This window comes from Labrus mixtus, chromosome 7, assembly GCF_963584025.1.
Source record: "Labrus mixtus chromosome 7, fLabMix1.1, whole genome shotgun sequence".
In the NCBI taxonomy this organism is placed as follows: Eukaryota; Metazoa; Chordata; class Actinopteri; order Labriformes; family Labridae; genus Labrus; species Labrus mixtus.
In genome coordinates, this window is record NC_083618.1 from 27,170,014 (window position 1) to 27,190,801 (window position 20,788).

At 41.4% G+C, this 20,788-nt stretch overlaps 1 protein-coding gene across 1 annotated transcript; it reads right to left on the reverse strand.

Annotated features, from left to right (window-relative positions):
* Positions 1 to 7,951: 7,951 nt before the first annotated feature.
* wnt7aa (wingless-type MMTV integration site family, member 7Aa) lies at positions 7,952 to 20,293 on the reverse strand. Its single transcript, XM_061041438.1, has 4 exons — positions 19,629 to 20,293; positions 19,001 to 19,227; positions 15,928 to 16,199; positions 7,952 to 9,010 (listed from the first exon to the last, which is right to left on the reverse strand). The coding sequence occupies exons 1-4, from the start codon at positions 19,697 to 19,699 to the stop codon at positions 8,531 to 8,533; spliced, it is 1,050 nt and encodes a 349-aa protein (XP_060897421.1). The 5' UTR covers positions 19,700 to 20,293; the 3' UTR covers positions 7,952 to 8,530.
* Positions 20,294 to 20,788: the final 495 nt, after the last annotated feature.

The following is a 20,788-nucleotide window of genomic DNA, read 5'->3' on the forward strand; positions in this document are numbered from 1 at the left end:
CTATCACTTAAAGATACACTACATCATTCACAGCTGCTGGTACGATTTAAAGGCGGGGTTGGTAATTTTCGAAAAACTAGCACGATTTTGAAAGTAGCATTCCCTCAGTGCTGCGTCTGCACCCATCCCCTCCCCTCTGTGCTCCCTCAAAAGCCACGCCCCCTCACTTACATGCATAAGCGCCATTGGTCCGGAAGCAAAGCTCAGCTCATCCTTTGACTGTGGGCTCGTGCATGCATGGAGTAGAGAACGAGCAGGGAGACAGGGAGGCGTGTGATTGGTTCATCAGATTGGTACCTCGTGGCAGACATTGGTGGAAGTTTTTACAGACTTACAACTGCTACAGGTGACGGATTTTCTTCGATCCTTTTTCAGAGCACAAGTTATTAATTTCCAGACAATTTCAGCCAAAATCTTAAAAAGTGTATCTGGAGAACATTACCAACCCTGCCTTCAAGTCTTCGCTAGTCTTTTTTAACTTCCCGTTTGGTCTTCTTCTGATATAATAAAGATGACTTGCTTATCTGTATTGATAAAAAAAAAAAAAAGTACTGCAGATGTACGCTCTGAGGAAAAGGTTGAACTGTCTGAAGTGGTTCTGACCATCGTCACTGAAGGGAGACGGTGAACATTGATCAACTGACAGAACGCAGCACGCACGGGCTATGTTGTAAACTGTAGGTTTTCCTAAACATAACCTGCTCCAGAGCAGGTTTCCATGGTGATCTACCCTGATTGTAAGTGAATCACATTTCTAGTACTGAAAACCTAGAATTAAACCTGAAAACATCTTGTGCCACGAGAGCTCAGGAAATAAAAACCAAGAGTAAAACTGCTTCGAGATATCAGCATGTAAACGCAGAGCAGCAGCAGTTTGATGTTGAACTGGAAATTACCATAGAAAATGCCTCCGCCACTTTGGACAACGGATCACAGCTGATCCATAATCTATTCCGATCAATCCCCACCCTCTACAGGTTTGGGCCACTTGTGTTTGGTAGCTCGATAGAAAATGTACCATCATGGTGTAAAACAAATGAAATGTCACTTTATCACTGTGCAGAGTGTCAGTGATAAAAATACATTGTTAAATTAGATTGTGTATGTGCCACAGAGACCCACTGGGTGGAGTGATGAAAACTGTGAAGCTTCTCAAATTATTACATTTAACAAAAATATTTCCATCATATTTTAAAAAATTGCTTACATCTGCTGAAAGTCTGGCTGACAGTCGTGTAATTACATCACACATCGTGCCCTCGTCTTTAAAGGTTAAACTGTGTCTAAGCAGTGAATTACTGCCATCAAATGATTTTCATAATGTGCAAAACCACCAGTAAATACTTTTAAGTATTGGGTGGATTCACATATCAAATAGTAATGACATGTATATTTACATTTTTCTAGACATTTGGTCAACATTTGCACAAAGTATTAGACATAGCTAACATCTGGAGAAAACCGGGAGACACCAGGACAGAGGAGAGCCATTTTTAGGCGTCATTGCTGAGCCAAGTCGAGATGATCTGACTCACTAAAAAAAGAGCAGGAATCCCCATCAATACGTAACAACACTGTTAAAGTGTGCGTGTTTTAATGTGCTTGATTGTGGGTTTTATTGTTGTCTGATGTTTGCCAATTCAATAGAGCATCATTATCCTATTTCTGTCATGATCCACCAGGTTCACAGCTCTATTTTGGCATCAAACAGATTCTGGCAACAATCTCCCTGCTGTTTGTTCAAACATCTCATGAGCACATAAAAATGTCTGAAGTTCACGTGCGAAAAAGGAAAGTGCAGATACATCTCATCAACCTTTGACAATGGACAGTAGAAATGTAAATGAATTAACTTAAAGAGTTTGTGCATAGCCCATTCTTTTTGTTTTTAAAGATTTATTTTGGGTTTTTTTCCGTCTTTTTTTTTTAGATATACTGAGTGTGGACAGAGTCGGAAATCGTTAAGAGTGGGGGAATGACATGTGTGAAGGAAGCCACAAGTTTGATTTGAACCTGTTTCGAAGACAACAGCGATTTATATGGGGCATGGGAACTAACCACTAGGCCACTGGCACCCCAGAGCCAATTCATTTTGTGGAAGATTCACACGGAAGCACTTAAAAACTTTATGAAATAGCCTCTTCACTTTGGCTGAACATCAGAAATGTAATTTTGTTTGCTCCGGACAGAAATTGGATAAATAAAAGCATCAACTAAGATTCCTTTTAACTAAAAGGAATTCTTGTATGTTTTAACTGTAATCTTGACCAGCTAATTCTTCGAATGGGCAAATCAAAATAAAGTTAAAAAAATAAAAACTTTCAAAGGCCTCGTGTCCACCTAGCGTTTTTTTTCCTGAGTGACAGTGACTATTTTTAAATTGTTTTAAATAAGTGTTTGCAGCAGCAGGTGGCCGCCTCAAGAAAAAGCTCAGCACCCAGCGGCTTTTTTCCATGTGCTTCAAGTTGACAATCTTTCAACTTTGCAGAAAGGCGTTGTTGACGTCACCAGCGCTCTTTTCCACATGTGTGATATTCCCCATAGTTTTACCACTTACGGATGGTAACTTGTACGCCTATTCTCTTTGCTCCGTTGCTCCATGTCTGCTGGGGTTAAAAACGATCCGAAATATGAGACATACAGTAAAAAGCAACAGAGCAGTATCGATCATACAGCGGCCATTATCATCAGACTGTTGTCATGGAGACAGGACAGACTTGCAACTTGCAGTATTTGCCTCCTAAGCGCACAAACGCTTCATGCAAGCGTTCCAGAGTGCACAGCCAGGAAATGCTAGGTTGACATGAGGCCTACTACAACTAACTGTGTTTAAAAATACTAATCAGTTAAAAAAATAAATCCATGCCGTTCCAAGCCACACACACAAAAATATGCTTTCGCCTATTATATTGTGGCTGAGGCTTCATCTTAGAGATGGATATCTTAAAAGCTCATCAAATGATAACAAAACCGTCTGCAGAGACTAAAGCCAAGGGAAACACCTGCAGAAATGTTTCTTGCAATGTGCACCTTAACAAACAACTTTATTGCATTTGCTGTTACATTTCAGGGCTCAAAATATTTTACAGCTGCAGAATTTAAGCTCGAGGCTATGGATTTATCATTACCTGGCGTGCCGTAACCTTGGCCTATTTCAAACAACAAATAACACATCATTCATTAGTCAATCACTTCTGAGCCAAATGATGATTTATGTTGATGCAGTTAAGGATATGAAATGTTTGATTTATGCATCCTTCAATTAAAACCTTTGGTATTCCAAATTATGTGTACCTTGTTTCTCGCTCATTCCTCAGCTGCGACGTCATTGTTGGCAATGAGGAGGTTTCTGTTTTGGACCCTGATTGGCCGTCGCTCTCGAGGTGCTGCTGTAATGATAGTTATTAAGCAGCCCCTGTCTTAAATAATCAACGCTCTGTCAGAGAATCTCTCCTGCACAAGCCAAGCATGACAGCTTCCAGTGTTGTTTGCAGTGGAGCACTAACTTGTCAGCTTTCATGCTGAAAGAGCTGATCTGTAAAGTTCTATATTAACATGTAAGCTCCTCACAAACACCACGTTGACTCTGTATTATAAACAGAAGAAGTCTGGGTGGCGTGTTGGCAGCTTCAAGAACAAACAATGGGATGAGGCAGTCTCGGTATTAGCAGCCTGCTCATGTCAGAAGGCTGGCATACATTGCGTTAAGTCATAAATTCTGGACCACTGCCTCAATGCAGGTGTTCACAGGTGCACCACACGCAGACAGTCCCAGCAAGGCCATAGCACCAGCCGTTCCAGGCCCCTTTATAAGCGAGCGAGGGCGTTAAACTTCTGCGACCTTGGCAGTGATGAGCCATGTTTACAGGAAAAACACCACGAAGCAGTTCATTAGTGCTGCAAGGATCTTTCTCGGGTATGTGGTTTTTGACAGAGCGAGGCCTGTAGGAGACAAGTCTGTGCCGCGCTCTGACTTACAACCTTTGGCGCCTGTTTAAGCCAAAGTTTGGTCTGTTTTAGAAAAAGGTTAAAAAAAGTTTAATCTAATTGTAGTAAAGATCGTTATTTTGTTACCTTTCACTTTCCTTCACCTACCTCACTTCCTTCAGTTTCCTTCCTGGTTTCTCCTTTCCTCTCCTTTACCTTGATTGGTTGTTCGTTGCATTCTGTCATTCGTTAGTTAGGTTGAATTCACTGATTATTAAAAGACTGCACTCTCTTGCAATCATTCTATTGAGCTTCACATGGGTTTTTCCGTTATTCTATTTAATATCGGGTCTAAATTAATTCATCCTGAGTACTTTATTATCCTAATTACTTTAGTAAGGTCTTTTACCTGCTTTTTGTAAAGTGTCTCGAGATAACACTTGTTATGAATTGGCGCTATACAAATAAAGATTGATTTATTTATTTATACTTATTTCCCTGAGGAGGTAAATCTAATTTGATTGTTTTTTGTTTGCCATTATTGAACCTTTAATTTGAATTAAAGCTGTGGCTCAGTTGGTAGAATCAGTCGTCTTCCATCGGGAAGGTCGGGGGTTCAATCCCCACCTCCTGCAGCTACATGTACAATGTGTACTTGGTTAAGACACTTAACCCCAAGTTGCTCTCGCTGCTTCATCTGTGGCGTATGAATGGGATTAGTTACTTCTGACTAATGCTGAGTGATTAATTGCATATGCGTTAATATCACGATATGATAAAACAAGATTTTCTAACCGCAAAGTCTGTGATCACATTCTGGCTGCAGGCTGAATAATGGGCTCAGGCTCAACAGAACCTGGCACTGCGGAAACTTTTGGCACCCGAAAATGTAGTCTTGACCCTGGTGGTGGTGAGGAGTAGACTTGTAAAGAGCTGAACCTGGACATTTAGGTGGAGGAGGGTCGCAACAGTCAACGAGAGGATAGCTTTTACAATTTGACAGGAGCCGGATGATTGGTCGATAGAGGTCTTGGAGAAAACTTTTTTATGTATGTGATACCGGAGGAGGACTAACACCATTCTACCAAGTCTCACCACAATGTCTGTTTTATGTCTTGAGACAACAATTTGTTTTAAAGGGGACATATTATGAACAATCCACTTTCACAGTGTTTTTGAACATATATTTAGGTAACCTGAGTGTATACGGTAGACACATCGAGTCCTTTGTTTGTGGTCTGCATAAATCTTACAACACAGAGAAAAATGCTCTGTTTCTAATTTGCTCTCCTTGTGATGTCACAGTGGGATTATCGTAAAAAAAATCCCCTCCCCTCCCCTGATATCTCCATCCATGGACTCCACCTCCAGCCTAGAGCAAATCTTTTACGCTGGTCTGCCATTTTTATTCTCAATAGCGAAGGAGTGATGTCAACGGGGAAAACTCAGGAGGGTCTCATTGCATTTAAAGAGACACACACACCAAAACGGAGCGTTCTGAGAGAGCTGGTTTATACAGGGTCACAAACCTCCTCTGGTGCTTGATTCATGTTATATTTTGACCAAAGCACAGCACAGATGTTTAATTTAGACCACAGGGGGACTGTTTGAAAAGGTGGGAAAGGGGGATAATATGTCCTCTTTAAATCAGCGCTATAAAAATGTATTGATTTGCTGTTCCAGAAGTGTCAAATGACATGAGCTTTATAGTTGAAATTTGCAACAGTATTGTATATTATGGAAATACCAAGGTGCATTTAAATCCAAAAATCCAAGAATTTACTTTCATTTTCAGACATTTTGTTGTATATTTATTGTAATATATTGTTAGATTTTTTTTAGTGCAGAAGAAGAATTTCCATGAAGAAACAACAACATCATATTTGAGCAACTTTAGGTATCAGGTCTCCATCTTTGGCTGTACGTTATGTGTCGACTAAATGTTGACAGAATTAGCTGGAAGCTTCTCTGATGGGGAAAAAAAAGTGAAGCATGCAACAAGCCAGTGCACTGTGAGACACTCGGATAATGTTGTCGAGTACTCAGTGACAGAGCGCCGGTGTTACTCCAACCGAGGCTGTTTGGCCAGCTGCCTTTTGAGAGCGTCACTCTATTGAGGCAAAGTTTAGCCGAGGAATGTTTTGTTCCGATTATTCTCGGAGTTAAGACCTTTTCTTTTGCCCGGATTGAAATCCTTCTTGACATCATCCCCTCGCAATTGTAAAGCCCCCTCGCCGCTCTCGTCCCATTTGCCATTTCCACAAAATAAATAGCATCCAAATTTTATCTGGGTTTTGCATGGTTACCATTTTGTTAATGGGCAGTCTGGCCTCTCCATGAGACGAGGAGCATTTTTGGGGGGCACAGTGTGGTTGTTGTAGCAACGTTGTTGAGGAGTGAATGAAGCAGATGTCAGAGTAATCCATCAGCCGGCAGCTCCTCACTCCCACAGCTCACTGTGTGCCTCACATGTGACACCCTCTGCACCACAACCCCTCAATCAAACCGCCTTCACTCGGATCCGTCCTTGTGATAAGACTCAGAAAATACCGATAATAATAAAATACCCCTCTGTTACTTCTGTGACAACATTTATTAACCAAAGACAAACGAGAAGGCAATGTGGTTTTACATGAAACAGGTCAACAATGACCTCTGATTTAAGAGCACTGCAGCAATATGGTGATATAGTTTAATCAGTTCAGGCACATTCGTGTTTTTTAACCATGAAATAAAACCTGTTATGAAGGCTTGATACAATGCAGTTCTATCTATAACCAACCTGTTATGACACTTAAAAAGAAAAAGGTCCAGTAAAGGCACCTTTCACTTTTTTATATTAATGTATCGTGACTGGGAATAAAATGTGAACACTTAATGAGTATTAGCTGAAACATGCCCATAAAACTGAAAATTAAAACGGTTGAGTAATTGGGGCGCAGTGGTTAGTGCGCGTGCCCCATGTATGGAGGCTGTAGACTTCCAAGCGGGCAGCCCAGGTTCAAATCCCGCCTGTTGCTCCTTTCCAGCATGTCATTCCCCACTCTCTCTCTCCCTGATTTCCAACTCTATCCACTGTCCTATCTCTCCAAGAAAGGCACAAAAAGCCCAAAAATAAATCTTTAAAATCACTGTTGAGTATCAAAATTGTGAATGATATCTTGCTCTGATCTTTTTTTCTTTTTGGGTAATTTGATTAGATATTTCATGATCGATGTCTTAAATATTTTACTGATAATCCTAGAAATCCTGAACATTGATTTCTGTATTGAAAATCTGCAGAGATTTCTGTAGAAACTGAAGCGCACTGCTTTGAATTCATAGTAGCTAACCAGTTTGTATGCTAACAAACAAATCATTGTTTACCTTCCAACTATCAGTGGTTCAAATTTTATGGGCAAATGCTGTAGCATACACTCATTTATGTTCCAATACGGATAGTACACCAGAAAAACATATTGAGCATTTTTAAAAAGACAGAGCAAAGAAACCTTGTACCACAGATAGCACTGGATCAGTTAAGCTAGTTTGTGAGACAGTGGCTAGCTCGGCGGATACGTTAGGACTCTTTCTCAAGGCAAGTTGTGATAATACTAACTGAAATGGTTCAAAAATCCCAACACTGCACATTTCAGTGTAATTAACGGTATTCTACTGTTGAGAAACGAGGCACATCTTTAAAACAAAAATGTGTTTCAGCGGGACATTTCCTTTTGGAAAACTCAGTAACTGTACAGTTAAAAATGCTAAAGGGAAAATATCTTACATATAGATACGAAAATAAATAGAAAAAATATCATATAAAAATAATCTTTTATCAAATATATTCTATCGACCAAAATGAAGGGCAATGTCCAGAAGCTCATGTTCACTCCTGATGACGTCAAGCTAGCTTGAAGAGTCAATATGGCCGCTTAGTGACAGACTCCCTTACAAGGCTACTAGCAGCAAACCAACAGGGGCACGGGGGGCAGAAACAGGAAACAATACTATCATACCAAGCCCAGGATCAGTAGTTTGAAGGTTTTTCTTTTTTTTTTGCTTGGCTTAATTCACAAAAGCTGCAGTGTCATTCAGCTGAGTTAGTTTCAGACCATTTCAGTTTATAGCTCCAGTGTTGTAAGAGAAAAACTAGTTTTCCTTTTAAGTGCGCATACGATATTTGACACAAACGGCAATCTTACCCAACGTACAAAACGTCACCGGATTATGTCGTCAGTGATGTTTTAGAAGAATCAGTAGTTTTCTCATTGAATAAATTATTAGTTCTAGAAAAACAAAAATCGTTCAAGGAGAGTCACGCCAAAAGAGCAGCAGGCCAGCGGAGAAGTCAGGGCTGTCGCACGAAGTGTCTTTTGGATTTCAAAAAGGACGCGAGCCCAAAGGTTTAAAGTCCAGTGTCACGGCGGATGTCCATTGGCATCACTATAATCAACACATGTTGGAAGCAGAGCCTGACAAAGTTCTTTTTTTTTTGTGCCAATAGAGCGAGGCAATCACTCCACGTGTGTGCATCGGCCACAGCGAACTCTGAAGTACAAGAACAACACACGCACTAAGTCCAGTGTAAAAGTGCGTCCGAAGTCACGTCCAATAAATATTTCTATTTACAGGTATACACCTCTGTCCTCTCACTGCAGGTGTTGCATTTGACGTAGCAGCACCACAGGAACTTGCAGTTGCACTGCCAAACGCGGGAGTACTGATGTGTGTTATATCCTCGACCGCAGCACATCAGGTCACAGCTGTTGGGCTGCAGAGCCGTCTTGTTGCACAGTCGACCCTGTGTCCCCATGCTGCCGGTCAGAGGGTCGGCCTCGCAGTAGTTGGGCGACCTCTCGATGTAGACCAGCTCGTTGTCCATGGGCTTGCGGTAGGAATGGGGTTTCTTGATCTTCAGGAAGGTGGGGCGCTTGTTGCGGCTGGCTCTCACAGGCTCCACATGCACGGCGTGGTTGTACTTGTCCTTGAGCATGAATCCCAGCTGACGGAACTTGGGGAGGGTAGTCCAGCACGTCTTGGTGGTGCACGATCCTGACACACCGTGACACTTGCACTCCAGACGCATGCCCTTCTCCAGAACCTACAACAAGGAGGAAAAAGCAGATGAAGCAAACTTTCAAAACTTTCAGTTGATCAACTTGTAACATCCCACTGATATTCACACAGTCTAACACGGGGGTGCCCAAACTTTGTAATGCCAAGGACCCTATATAGCATTCGCCTCTCGTGGGTCTTACAAAAAATGTCTTTAAAGATGGCAAATATCAAAAATAAAACATAAAACGTCTTAATATATTTCCACAGAAGGCCTCAGCACGCATGTAATACATTTTAGTTCAGTCCTCATGTCCGTTATGTCGAGTACATTTCAGTTGGTTTAATGTGTTCTTAACTTTTCATCTCATTATGACGTTGGTTTACCTGTGATGAAGACTTAATGTCAGTCATTTTTTTTTAGATCTCAAGCAATTAAGGCATTATCACGGGAGCGTCGTTATCCTGAAATAACATCCGAGAAAACGACTGAAACCTACTCATCATCGGAAAATGGAGTGAAAGAGCTTCTGTACATTTCTTTCTATTCCATCAACAACTAATAATCTTGTTATTCATATGACAGTAATAGTAAATATAATGCTCTCTCTCTTTATAGTCATTACATTCAGTTTACTTCTGTTAAAAACATTCCTCTTCATTTCTACCGTGTGAGATATCAGGGTCACTCATAGGGGCCGCTTGATTCTGACGGTCTAATGTGATGTTTGTTACTTTTATTTTTCATTCTTTATTTTTAATTATTAGAGAGACAGGACCGTGGATAGAGTTGGAAATTGGGGAGGTCGGATTCCAACCCGGGCAGCCCGCTTTGAGGACTACAGCATCTGTACATGGGACGTGCAAAGTAACCACTCGGCCACTGGTGCCCCTGTGTTATTTTTTTAATTGAAAGATTGGCTTAGATAGAGAACACGTAAAGATTTTCATATGCAGTTATGAATAACATAAAAAGACATTTTCAAATGTTATTGTCACAAATAATGTCATTCGTTGATTTTTATTTATGTTTCACCCTTCCCCCCTCCCCACCCCTCATTCCTCCTCTTTCCCCAACCCCCTAGCACCCTGGGGGGCTCGGGACCCCCACTTTGAAAAACACAGGTCTAACACACCTTCATCTCAGATAGCCTGATAAATTGTGCAGATCTTAAGATGTTTCCTCGACCACTTCAAAAGACACAATTCAAGAAATCCTAACGCCACACACAGCTTCATTCAGGGTGTTTGATCCTGTCTTTCCATAATGAGCAGGTAGGAAACACCAGTTCACAGAAATACTAACATATTGCATGAATAGTTCAACAGGTTGAGACAAAAGTTTTCAAGCATTCCAAATGAATGTAAGCATTCCTGAGACCTCGGAGCCGCTGCAGTACGTCACCCTATGGCTACTAGCTATGTATATGTGCCCGTTCTCTGACAAGGAGCCGCAGTCATGGAAAAAGATTCTTCATACAAAAACACTGAAGCTCTGTAACTTCATATCTACTCTGTTTGTTTATTTTCCGTTTTTTTTTGAAAATATAACTTCCAATGCACAAAACCTTCACTACTTTACAGACTTCTGTGATCCACTTTAAGTTTTCTGTCCATTGTTTGACTTGGGGAAAGGTGGGTGCAGAAAGTCTGAGCGTCTTTGTCCGTATTGCTTTCTTTAAAATTATGAATTTACTACAACACATGAACAACAGAGCCAGGGAGCTTACTTCTTGTGATTGTCCAAACATCAAACAAAGAAGACGAAACAAGATGGAGAGGTCAGGTTGTCGCCATTCAAGTCAGATCGTACAGGTTTTAAGTACTCAGTGCATTTAGTCCACAGCCGATAAAACTCTTCTTGTTGCTCTCTGATAGAAAATGTTAATTTTTCCAAAATGTAGATCTCGTGTTCATCCATTTCTCAAAGGTGAGTGGGTCTACTTCATCCGTGCTTTGTTATCAAGTGAAACATCTCACTTCCACCCAGAATGTAAACGGTAAACGGTAAATGGACTTGAGCTTGTACAGCGCTTTTCTAGTCTTCTGAAAGCGTTTTACATCGCAGGTCACACCTACACATTCACACACTGATGGCAGAGGCTGCTGATGTAAAGTGACAATCAGAAGTAACTAATACCATTCACACGCATTCACACGCAGCCGACGAAGCAGCGGGAGCAACCCGGGGTTGTGTCAAGGACACAGCGGACATGTTGCTGCAGGAGCTTGGGGCTCAAACCCTCGACGAAGACTCAACCAAGTGAACCACAGCCGCCCCAATGTGTGTACTCATGCCTCTTGAAGTTTTTCAGGTTGAGATACTTTATTTGTACCTGTAGGTAAGTTTGGTTTCAGGGAGAGTCACATATACTTAAATAAAAACAGACAACGCATAAAACATGCAAAGTGCAAATGCATGGTGCGTGGGTATAAAGTGTGCAGGTTCTAATCAAACAATTGTTCTGCAAAGGTTATAGACCTTAGAACATTAAAATAGATAATAAAAAAATGAACCATTAAGAAGCTTCACATCAGCTCCCCTTTTGTGTCGTCTGCTGCAAAAAACAATCACCATCGTGGTTTCTAGTACAAAAAAAAAAAGGATCTTGATCTTTCTCTGTAGAGACGCTTCAAACAGAAGCTCCAGTCTGCAAACACCTCAGGATTCTGGATTTGTGTCCCAGATCACTCTGATCATCTGATTTACCATTTACATCAATAAATGAATAAAAAAAAATAGCAGTTTGATTACAAAATCTTTTCGTGTCTGTGGTGAAAAAAGAAATCAGTTCACGGTGATCTATTCAGACAAGCTGGGTTAATTTACAAGCTCTTGTGACTGAAGAGACAGCTCGCTCTGTCACCACATTAAGGCGTTTACAGCGAGCAGACTGGCAGTGGTGAAAGGCCTTTTCAGGGTTAGAGTGGAACCTTTCGGTGTGTTTGGCAAAGCGGCCGGGGTATTCTCTGTGTGCCTCCGGCTGAATGACATCAGCTTAACCTCCTTCCTCCTCCTCCTCCTCCTCCTCCTCCTCCTCCTCGCTGAGTGGGAACCCTCGCTGGCATTACAGAAGCCTCACCCTGCTTTTTAATTATTCCACTCTGATGTGGCCTCAGACTTTCTGGAGTCTCGTGGGGTAATTGTCAAAAGCCTTTGGATGCATCCAGCTTAGCGTGGTCATGCCCCCCAGACCCGACAAACATTTAATTCACGGAGTTCAGTGAAGTGAAATGCCAACGAAGCCGCCATTGTTTGTCTAACAGAACCCCTGTAAGCCTCCCGTGGCACCTTTTACACTATTGTTTATTCTTCTCAAGGAATCTAAAGGTTGGCACTCAAAACACACACTGACATCATCTCCGATTTGACATGAAAGCCGTACTACAATAATTACAGAGGTATCAGTTTAGTAAGTGTATATTAAAAGATTCACACACTGTATCACTTTCTGACTGATGCCAGACCTCAATTATGAAGATTTTCCCCCCTGAAGCTGAACGCCGACGGATGAGAGTCCTCACACACACACTTTGATGTAGATTCCGCTAACAGAAAGTAGTGCACATGAAAGAATTCACACAAAGGGAAACAATAGAGGAACTTGTGGATGATACTTTCTGCTTATTTCCTCGTCTCTACCCACGACTAGAATCATCAGTTTTTTTATTATAAAGAGGACAATTAGGCTCTGGCAATATGTGACTTTTCCATCTTTCAACAGTAGCTTCAAAGGTCGTTTTAATAGCACAATCATTTTTTAACAGAGAGAATGGCGTCTCTCACTTACTCACAGTGCGACCCGATCACCTGTTAACTGCAGTATGTAACTTTAACAGCGAGTGGAGGTCTTCTTGTGAATAGTGCTTAATAAGGCTTCACAGCACTATACGCCTTACTTTTTAAAAAAGAAGCCAGGTAGCCCGTCTCTGTATGGTTTGATACAAAGGCTGAGGCTAAGAGGGAGAGGACGGTGGAGGATGAAGCCAAGAAGAGAAAAAGAGAAAGTAATCCCTGCAGATATTTTTTCAGTACAGATTGCGACGTAACCTTAGGCCGTGTCGTCGTCTCATGTTTAGCCGCTTCACCCGGTGAACAGAGTCATCTAACCTCGAAGTTATGTCTCAGGTTTGCAAACAAATTATCAAATGAATCCGTCTAGCGCCAAAACGTTTTCTGTGTCCTCCAATTGAACCTCAAAAAAACAATCTCAACTGGTCTATAAATGACCCTCTCCAATGTAGCCACAGTTAGCTACAGTTGAAAGCACACACATAGTCATATTTATATTACACCTGACAGCGCTCTAAAGTTTCTTTTATTATGCAATCGAATAAATTTATGCATTTTTTTTAAATCATGATGAATCACATGTTATTTTGTCCCTTAGTCCTGGAAAGGAATAACAGCTCAATAAAATGATTTAAAGGCAAGGAGCCAGCTCAAGTCAGTTTTACTCACAGTTCAGTTTTTGACCTTTTATTAACAAATCCTTTTGAATATGCAAAGGTTTCCAGTCGTTCAAAGCATGACATCCATTCAGTCATTTATCTCTAGTTTTGTTTCAAAACTGTCCCACTGGAGTGGGACTCACCAGAGGCCCCACGATATGATATTATCACAATACTTGAGTCACGATACAAAATTATTGCCATTTTAAACATTTTGCGATATGCTGCATTGCAGTTGATTGAACTTTTTTAAACTGCATATTATGTCCGCAAAATTATACTAAATCAACATCTCACTTCAGTATTTTAATTTCTACACAACGGGAGTCAAGCCCACAGACTGACCAACACTGTGATGAAAGTCAAACCTTTTAAAAGTTGAACTGTTTGTATTTCAGTCTGATCAAACTGAACTGAGCTGAACACAAACATGTACGGACGGCTGAACAACTGCAGACATTCTTAACAATGCAACTTGTTCAAAATGAGTTGTGCAACCCCTTCAGCAATTAAACATTAATAATATATATTTGTTTTTAATATAATATAAATATCCATACTTGGGGGCCATGAGACGATATAATATTGCCAAACTGTATCGATTTCGATTTCCCCCCCAATGTGCAAATCAGACACCTGCCGTCATAGAAACCTACACATATCTTAAGAGTTATTCTCAATTCCCATCAAAACCACGTTCACAATTTAACAGGCTCTTGTCAAACCATATAAGCAGATCCATAACAACAGGTCCTCCTGCAGTATTGGCTTTTCTTCTCACCAAAATAAAGCCTGAAATAAGATCTGATATCACATGACAGCACAGCCTTTAAAGAGCTGTTTCTTATTTATACTACTGCCTTTAATTTAGGTACATGGACTTGTATAGCTCTTTTCTAGTCTTCAGACTACTCAAAGCGCTTTTACACTGCAGGTCACACCTACACATTCACACACTGATGGTAGAGGCTGCTATGTAAAGTGTCTATCAGAAGTAACTAATCCCATTCATACGCCGCTGATGAAGCAGCGAGAGTAATTCGAGGTTAAGTGTCTTGCCCCAGGACACATCGGACATGTGGCTGCAGGAGCTGAGGATCGACTGCTGCTAAGATTATGATGCTCCTTGGTGGTTAGAAGATAACGAGGAGGAAACTGAATTATGCTTTTTGTTCATAAAATAAATGCTTTTTTTTTGTTTATTTATTGCATATTGTTATCACAATATCAAACAATGTAATCACACATTGCATATTTTTCTTACATGGTGCAGGCCTCATTCTCATCAACCTTTGAAGTCTGACTGAAAACCGAATCCCCTCCCATGATAAGGAGCAGTGCAGTATTCAGACGAGTTTATTTCAGAGCCTCACTGATCCATTATGTGCCTGCTGCTGCGGCTTTTTCAATATACTGCTTTCTTGAGGGGCCACTTTGTGGACAATCCTGCAGTTTACTATTGATCCATCATTAGGCTCCCTTCGTCTTTTCACGAGTAAACAACATCAGATTCCTGAAAATGCACTCTCATATGGTCACTGAACCGGGTCTACCTCGGCGTGCATCCTGTCAGACATGGGTTCCTCTTGACTCTACCTTATTCCTGTTTCTAAATGTCTGGAGGGTCCAATTGATGATTTACATACACTTATTTGTCCGTTATTGTTCTTATGTATCTGTCCAGTTCAATTACTCTAAAACAAGTAAAAAAAAAACACTAGGCTCTGGGGTGATTGCCTAGTGGTTGGGTCGCTTCCCATGTACGGAGCAAAAGTCCTTCAAGCAGTGTGTATCCATTCACACACATTTACACACTGCCAAAGAATCAGTGAGAGCAACTTGGGTAAGTGTCTTGCATCCGACATGTGGCTGCAGGAGCTGGGGATCAAACCCTCGACCTTCCGGATGAGGGATGACAGACTCTACCACTGAGCCACAGCGGCCCCTGCGGTGGGAACAGCCAACAACCTGGGGTCAACCACCGCCTGGGATGTCTGTTACGGACCGAGGACTGACTTATGTCTGCACAGGATGGGACACTGTGACGAGGCTCCTGCACTGTAATACACACTTCAAGCCGGGGTCCCCTACTTTGATGATGTCTGAGACTCTCTCTGCATTCACATCCAGAGGTGATCGTATCTACCACTGAGCTTGACATGTGAGACACAGGGATGAACTGATGTGTCATACTGAACATGTGTGGGTCACACAAACCCAATAAACAACAGTCGTTGGTTGAAAGTAAAAAGAAAATCTGTATCTCTGATAAAACATTTTAGGTCAGTGCATCCCTATTAGATCAACTCTGTGACAGTCTACAGACTTCTTCAGGGAGCAGTGCATGATGGGAGAGCTTTATAATTAGTCTATGGTACTCACACTCCACTGTGATTGTTTTTGCATATCATAATAAATTGTCTTGTCTTCTATCTGTCCGTGTGATGGAATATATAAGAGTGGATGTTCTGTTTTTTCTGTTGCATCAGATGCTATTTCACACAAACCTACCTTGCGTCCCACTTCATTGTTGTGTAAGTTCATGAGCGTCCTGGCATTCTGCTTGATCTCCCGTGCATCCACAAACACTTTGGAGAACCCCAGGCCGTAGTGGACGTCCGCAGAGCAGCCGCCCCACTTCCAGCCTTCCTCCTGGTTGTAGAAACCCTGTTTCTCCTTGTCGCAGCCGCAGCCGCTGAGGCTTCCCTGCGTACAGGCCGCAGTGACCGCATGGGCGACCCCGGCGGCGATGATGGCGTAGGTGAACGCGGCCTCCTTACTGCCTGCGATGAAAAAAAGAAAAAACGTCTTTAATCACAATTGCAGGCTTGAGTGTTCACTATTTCAGGCTCTGTCAAGCCTCCTTACATACCTGGCATATCTGCCTCAAACCAAATCATAAAATACACGAGTCAAGCCAAGTCCAATTCATTCATCAAGCTCTTTCAAAACAGATAAACCTCAGGATAGATTGAATCTTATATAATGGAGCAGCGTGCAATGGAAAAGGATAAAAAAGCCTCCTGAAGGAGACACTTCTTTGGGAAGCAAGACAGTTTGATTGTCCCGGTGATTAATACTGATTAAAACCCCTCCAGGATTGTGACGTCGTTCGATAAATGTACCAATTTAAGAGTCATTTAACGGAGTATGATTGGATGGAAAAAGATGATTTTAGTGACCATCGAGTGTGAGAAAGTGAAATGGTAAAGGCATCACTTTTGGCCATTGTCCCAGCAACTGTCAATCTGGGATCCACCCTGTGGAGGTGATTCTGAGAGGCATGCAGAGCCTCCCTACATAGATGGATTTCCACCCCATAAATCTGAGTGCTTCAGGTCAACTGTGATTTTTTAATTAAAAAAAAAAAAAAAAAAAAAAAAAAAAGGAGATCATTCCTGTTGGAGCGCATGTGGAAAATCTTCCAAAAAGATTTTCGTAAGTTGTGAAAAAAAAAAAAAACTTTACTCCAATAAAGTCATCATCTTAAACGATTAAACTGCCACACAAACGTCTTTCTATTTTAACATCTGGGGTCATTGTTCTCCGTCAAACTCTGAAATTTATGTGCAACCGATTGAGCTTTGCTGCAACAAGTGGATGTTATCTTTTCTGTCATCTTGCTTTTTTTTTAGAGATTCTAAAAAAGTGCAGAGTGGACAAAAACCAAACAATGAGCCTCCTATTAGCAGACGTGTAAACCCTGAATAAAGGACCGACTCTGTGATGCAGCCAGTAATGTTGAGCTCTTACCCACTATGAGAGCCTTAAAGTAGCCAGCTTTGTGGGTGGGGAGGATACTAGATCACTCTGCCAAAATACTGTACATTGCTGCGTCACTGCCAACGGGAATCTCAGCTTTATGTATTCTGACAGCTATCAGTGTTCCAGTCTGCTGCAACAAGACAATGGCTTCAGACAGACTCTGTGCAGCTGGACCTGAGCAAGCGCTCGAGCTGACCTGCTGTCTCCTGGACCTCGGCCTGATTCTTCCTCTAATTTTGGCACACACACACACACGCAAAAAAAAAAAAAATCTGAATTGTGCAATGATGGAATGGGCTCTGTTTTATCCGAAAGTTAATCATAAGAAGTGGAGCTGTTTCCTGGAGCTGCGGTAAAAAAAAAAAAAAAAAATCATTCTACATATAAGGTGCCCTGCCAAATCTGCAGAACCTGGAGGTATATTGGTAAACCTAGAAGAAAGTACTTGTCTGAACTTGAAACTTTTGGGGAGAAAAGTATTTTATGAACATACATGGAGGTGGTTAAAGCTGCAGAGAGGGTGTAGCTCTACATGATGCAAACCTTAGAAAAGCAACCTAAAGAAAAAGACGTACAGCTGCAGTGCACGATCATAATGAACACCACTTGAGTTATAGTAAATATGACGATGCCTTTAATTCAGAATCAGAGGCCACTTTATGTGTAAGCTCAAGAAGCTTAAGCACAACTTCTACTGACTTATAAGACAAACAGGCACGCTCATCCTCACAGCAAACAAGATATATATCCTGCAACTTTTAACCGTGTGTGTCTCTGTTCTTTAAACTGGTAAAGCAAGCTGGATCATTCAGATTTCACTCAGATAATAAATCATCAATCTAAAGCTAAATATGACGATATTAATCAGCCATGCACGGAGCAGCAATCGATATAAATGAAAGGCTCAAGATGCACAGGGTTTAAGCTGGAACCCTTAAAGACAATCAAAGGTATGGATGACATCCAGGCTCTGCGTCAGAGATGCAGGATGGACTTAAATGACAACACAGCGTGCGTTTAAACGGGATCCTCTGATTGTTTCCGCTGTCCTGTTTTTTGAAGCAAGCATCGCCTCAAGACTAATTCCACAACACAAGATCAAATCTGAGTCCCCCCCCCCATCCCCCCCCACAGAGACCAGATGCACCGAGTCAGAGCAATCAGAATGGCAGACTTTAGTCAAAGTGTCAGAGGTCTTACCACGAGGGAAATCTTTTTTATACAAGCAATTTTCCCCAAAAAGAAAAGTCAACGACTTCCTTGAAACGCACTTCTTAAGGAATTCAAAGGCAGCAAAAAAAAAAATAACATGCAACATGAAGACAAGGTGCTGCTTCTGTTGTGAGTGCAAAGCAACACGCAATTATAAAAGCCACTGCTGTACCATTATGCAGGCATGTAAATATGAACCATATGATTTCTAAGTAATAACTATTTTATTAGTAAAAAAAAAAAAAAAACAATCTTGTGGGCTCTGTAACTATGAAGATCAAGGCATGCTGACATGTCTCAACAATGTCAGCTCTCTGGAAGAAGACCTCAAGGTTTGAAGTGGAGCTAAATGCAAGACTTTCTAGTTAAACAACACAATTCTGACTCCTGATCATGTGCAGCCATTTCTCAAATGATCTTGTATAGACTCTTTGTAGAAATATTAGTCAATGTGCAGTAGATTAACTCAAACACATCCCTAAGAATGAGGGGAAATAAGACTTATCCAATGAGACAAATATATAGCCTTTTTTTGTTGTTGTTGTTGCGTAAACAATCGATGGTTCCAGTGCTTGGAAACATGAAAAAAAATCAAGGTGCAACATACCCACTCTGAGCTCTTTCCCGAACACGGTCCTCTCCCCCAGGGCCGAGCAGTTCCAGCGGCCGTGTCTGAACTGAAACTGACACTCATTGATCCCCATCTGAACCCCCTCTCCGATCACTATGATCGCGTCGGGTCGGCTCTGACAGATAGTCCGCTGACGAGGAGCCAAGCCGGGGATCTTATTACAGATGATGCTCGCTCCCAGCGCGACCACCGACGACAGACCCCTGCGGAGAAGAGGACATCATTTTTTAAAAAAACAAAAAAAAAAACGGCAATTTTCCAAGTGAGGTTCTTCAGGTTAGGCTTTTTTTATGCTAATTAAAAAAAAAAAAAAAAAAAGATTGAGGGTGCATTATTAGGTTTATTCTTATAACATAGCACCTCCCTTTAAAATGAATGTAAAAGGTAAAATGCATTTGTATGATGCAAAATGTTTTTTTCCTCTACTGTTCTGCAGTCTGGCATTGGATGAGATCACGTTTTGAAATTCCAAATTTTCTTCCATCAGCAACATATTTCCTGGATTAAATTTAAAAAAATCTTTGTCTCCCCTGTGGAAAAAACTGCATTAACAACTTCAAGGACATCCCCAAAAAAAAAAAAAAAAAAAAAAAAAAAAACTCACCCGATTTTCAAGTATACAATTCCCAGGCAGAGGAAAAAATGGAAAATCCAGCGCCGTGTCTTCCTACTCATGGTGGATCAATGCTCTCTGCTGTTTGCAACAACCAGCCGGGATTTTTCTCTACCGAGCCCCGCGAGCCGTCCAGGTGTTCCGGGCTGCACGCGGGAATAAAACTCCTCGAGCCAAACCAAAGTTTGTGGAAAACAACTCGTCCTGGTTTTTCATTTGGTAGCTGTCCGGTGGTGTGAGCCTGTGCGGGAGCATTGGGGCTGTTTGTTTTCCAGGTAAGCAGCTCGGCTCCTCAATGATCAGGCTCGGTGTGTGTGTGTGTGTGTGTGTGTGTGTGTGTGTGTGTGTGTGTGTGTGTGTGTCTGTGTGTCTGTGTGTGTGTATACCTTTTCTATAAGGGCGTGTTCTGCAGAGGATCTTGCCTCTGAGTCGCTCACACTCTCTCAGCCTGCAGGTACACGCTCAGCTCATCTGTCCTCCTGCCTGACACTCGTTCACTGCTGCAGCCTGCACATCTCCAATGTTGGACCGGACATCCATCCGTGCTCACTTAATGTCAGACAGACAACCACCTATCAACCCTTTTCATTTATTCCCTAGCAACAAAAGCCCCTCCCACACATTCACTGTCATCTTTCTTTAAGGCTTCATTCACATCTCGTTTTTAGTGATGCGCTCCAATCAACCATCGCGGCGCGCAGTGCCATTTTAAAGATACCTGTTGGTATTCTGACTTTTATCATTAAACAGGGAAATAATGTTATTCTTTCATCCCACTACCAGAACGTCTAGAAGTTAGCCTATACTGCTCTTGAAATGTGATTCTCATAGTTTGAAAAGCTTAAATTCAGAAATGTAATTCTGCATACTGAGTTGGTTTATTTAACTTTTGATGATGCATTGAGTACTTTGAATTGTTAATACTGTTTTTTTTATACTTTTATTCACTTTTGAATGCTTTCAGTTTGCTGCTAATTTTATTTCTGGGGGGGAATCACATTACTTTCATGACCAACAGATCCGCATCTGAATTATTTGATGTTAATGCTATAATAAAGTTTAGTATAGATATGTCCTGCCCATTTAAGATGTTAGCTCATTTGGAGAAAAAAAACAAGGAACCATAAAATATATTTGGGCTATATGAAAAA

Excerpts from the sequence above, each read along its gene's own strand:
- wnt7aa (XM_061041438.1), bottom strand. The coding sequence starts at position 19,699 with ATGAGTAGGAAGACACGGCGCTGGATTTTCCATTTTTTCCTCTGCCTG. Across the intron at positions 16,200-19,000 it reads CGGGAAAGAGCTCAGAGTGG|GCAGTAAGGAGGCCGCGTTC; the intron begins GTATGTTGCACC and ends TTTTCATCGCAG. Across the intron at positions 9,011-15,927 it reads ACAATGAAGTGGGACGCAAG|GTTCTGGAGAAGGGCATGCG; the intron begins GTAGGTTTGTGT and ends TCCTTGTTGTAG.